General features: G+C 36.6%; 1 protein-coding gene across 1 annotated transcript; it reads left to right on the plus strand.

The window, feature by feature from the left end:
• The first annotated feature begins 407 nt into the window (after positions 1-407).
• On the plus strand, positions 408-2,125 carry LOC18050416 (protein STRICTOSIDINE SYNTHASE-LIKE 4). The gene is made up of 6 exons (XM_006445687.2): positions 408-548; positions 639-857; positions 982-1,034; positions 1,149-1,385; positions 1,482-1,614; positions 1,797-2,125. Exons 1-6 carry the CDS (start codon positions 426-428, stop codon positions 2,106-2,108), a joined length of 1,077 nt encoding a protein of 358 aa, XP_006445750.1. The 5' UTR covers positions 408-425; the 3' UTR covers positions 2,109-2,125.
• The last annotated feature ends 283 nt before the right edge of the window (positions 2,126-2,408 follow it).

The raw sequence follows: 2,408 nt of genomic DNA on the forward strand, positions 1-2,408 counted from the left end.
ATCGAAGGCTATTGCCACCAAGTGAACTTATTATAAAGATAAGCCAAATTTAGACAGATGCATTGTTATTTTATCGCAAAGTATGTGTGAATCTAAACTGCATGCGTGAATCTTTTTTGGTTGAGTATTTTTTTTAAAGGTGGAGGGATGGATAAATTTAAATTAATTTTTTAATTTTTTATTTTTCTCAAACTTAAAATTTAGGTGACCAGATAAATAAAACTATTTGAAAATCACTCGACTAAATTCCTAGATATTTAGATGAGTATTCTTGAAATAATGATAGGAGATACTGTAATTTCCATTTTAACAAATCATGAGGGTATTGTTCTTCATTTCCCTCAACCCAATTTTCTATATAAAGTAACGCAACACAACCTAGCTAGATAACTAGCATACCTAATAGAAGTAGTGATTTCAAGCTCATGGCTCCGAAGAGTTTCCTGCTAGCTTGTTTACTTGCTTTTACTCTACAATTCTTCTTCTCGCCTCCAGTATCATCTTCAGCTTCTCTTCTTTCCACCTCCAAGGAAAGCTCCTCTATGAAGGTATAAATATGTAAATATCAATTATCTTATATGTATTAATGTCATATATATGTGTGAAATGTTATTGATTCATTTTGATCCTGTATGTAGGATTTGATTAAACTTGGAGAAGGATGTGTGAGCCACCCAGAGGATGTTTCTGTTGTGGTTAGAAAGGGTGCGCTGTATACAGCTACTAATGATGGTTGGGTCAAGTATTTCATCCTCCATAATGAAACCTTGGTTAATTGGAAGCACATAGACAGTCAATCTCTTCTTGGACTCACAGCAACAAAGGAAGGTGACGTCATTATATGCGACAGTAAAAAAGTGAGGCAACATACTAACTCTCAAGCTTTAATTATTGTGTGCGTGTGCGTGTATTCCGAGAAATGAAAGATCATCTTTAATATGTTTTTCTTTTTCTTTTTTTTTTGCCAATATCATCGATCAGGGTTTGTTTAAGGTTACCGAAGAAGGCGTAAAGGTTCTTGATCCAGATGTAAGGTAATGCTGATCATTTTGTTCGATCAAAGCATGCATGCATGCTACGGCGGGAACCATATGTTATCTGTTATATTTACTTACTTAACATTAATTTAATCTGATTTGATCGGTCAGATTTGCAAATGATGTGATCGATGCATCAGATGGCACGTTGTATTTTACTGTCTCAAGCACCAAATATACCCCCGCAGATTTCTACAAAGACATGGCTGAGGGAAATCCTTACGGCCAGTTGCTCAAATATGATCCTAAATCGAACCAAACAACAGTTTTGCAAGAGGGATTTTACTTTGCTAATGGCATTGCACTCTCAAAAGATGAAGACTTTGTGGTCGTTTGTGAATCATGGAAGTAAGTTGCAATTGAATTAATAATAGCAATATATAGCATGCATGCATCCACAATTTAACTAATTAATTGATTCTCTTTCGATGTGGCTGGGTTTAGATTCCGATGCAGAAGATATTGGCTGAAGGGCGATCGCAATGGAACATTAGATACTTTTGCTGAAAACCTTCCAGGTGGACCTGATAACATCAATCTTGCCCCCGATGGCTCTTTTTGGATTGCTTTAATCAAGGTATACATGTTACATATTTTTTCCAAAGCTCTTATTGAGCACATGAGCCTGAGTGGTTTTCAAACAACTTTACTGTTGGGCAATGGCCACTCGAGCTCGGAGGAGCTAGTTGGACAAAATAAATAAACCTCTTCATGAATTAATGCAATTAATTATCTAAATAATTATGGTGCATGCTGCAGATGAATCAGACTGGGGTGAAGGCTATCCAAAACTGCAGGGAGAAATGGGAACTATTGGAAGCATATCCAGGATTAATCAGCCTACTCCTCCCTATGGGCAGTGATGCGGGTGCAAGAGTAGTCAAAGTCGAAGGAATTGATGGCAAAATAATCAGGGATTTTAACGATCCGAATGCAACCTATTTATCATTTGTCACTTCAGCTGTGGAGTATAATGACAATCTCTTCTTGGCTAGCCTTCAATCAAATTTCATTGGGGTACTGCCACTCCATCCCCTCGATACTCCAAAACCAGTACTGGCTACCATATAGAAACAGGATGCATGCATGCATTACCATGCTGTCCGTGCATGTTTGATGCTTCTACTAAATTATAATAAGTCTGTTTTTGTCGGTGTTTTGGTTTGGTTTGTGTTTTATTTTCGGCAAGTCTTTCTTTAAGGGGTTATGGCTTTATGTTCTCCCCTCTAGCTTGCTTCTTGTTATCTTTTCCTTTTATTTCAATAAAGGTCTCTCTTTGAGATTCGGCACGTATTATTATCAATAGTGTTATTGCAATTAATTCTCCTCTTGTCTTCAGCTTTAAAAATGATTAATATATATTAACGAGAG

The sequence above is a fragment of the Citrus clementina genome, unplaced genomic scaffold, assembly GCF_000493195.1.
Source record: "Citrus clementina cultivar Clemenules unplaced genomic scaffold, Citrus_clementina_v1.0 scaffold_2, whole genome shotgun sequence".
Taxonomy (NCBI): Eukaryota; Viridiplantae; Streptophyta; class Magnoliopsida; order Sapindales; family Rutaceae; genus Citrus; species Citrus x clementina.

What these genes read in the sequence shown, in the direction of transcription:
- LOC18050416 (XM_006445687.2), top strand. Translation starts at nt 426, where the DNA reads ATGGCTCCGAAGAGTTTCCTGCTAGCTTGTTTACTTGCTTTTACTCTA. An exon ending in GTTCTTGATCCAGATGTAAG is followed by an intron (nt 1,035 to 1,148) that starts GTAATGCTGATC and finishes TTGATCGGTCAG; the next exon opens with ATTTGCAAATGATGTGATCG. An exon ending in TTTGGATTGCTTTAATCAAG is followed by an intron (nt 1,615 to 1,796) that starts GTATACATGTTA and finishes TGCATGCTGCAG; the next exon opens with ATGAATCAGACTGGGGTGAA.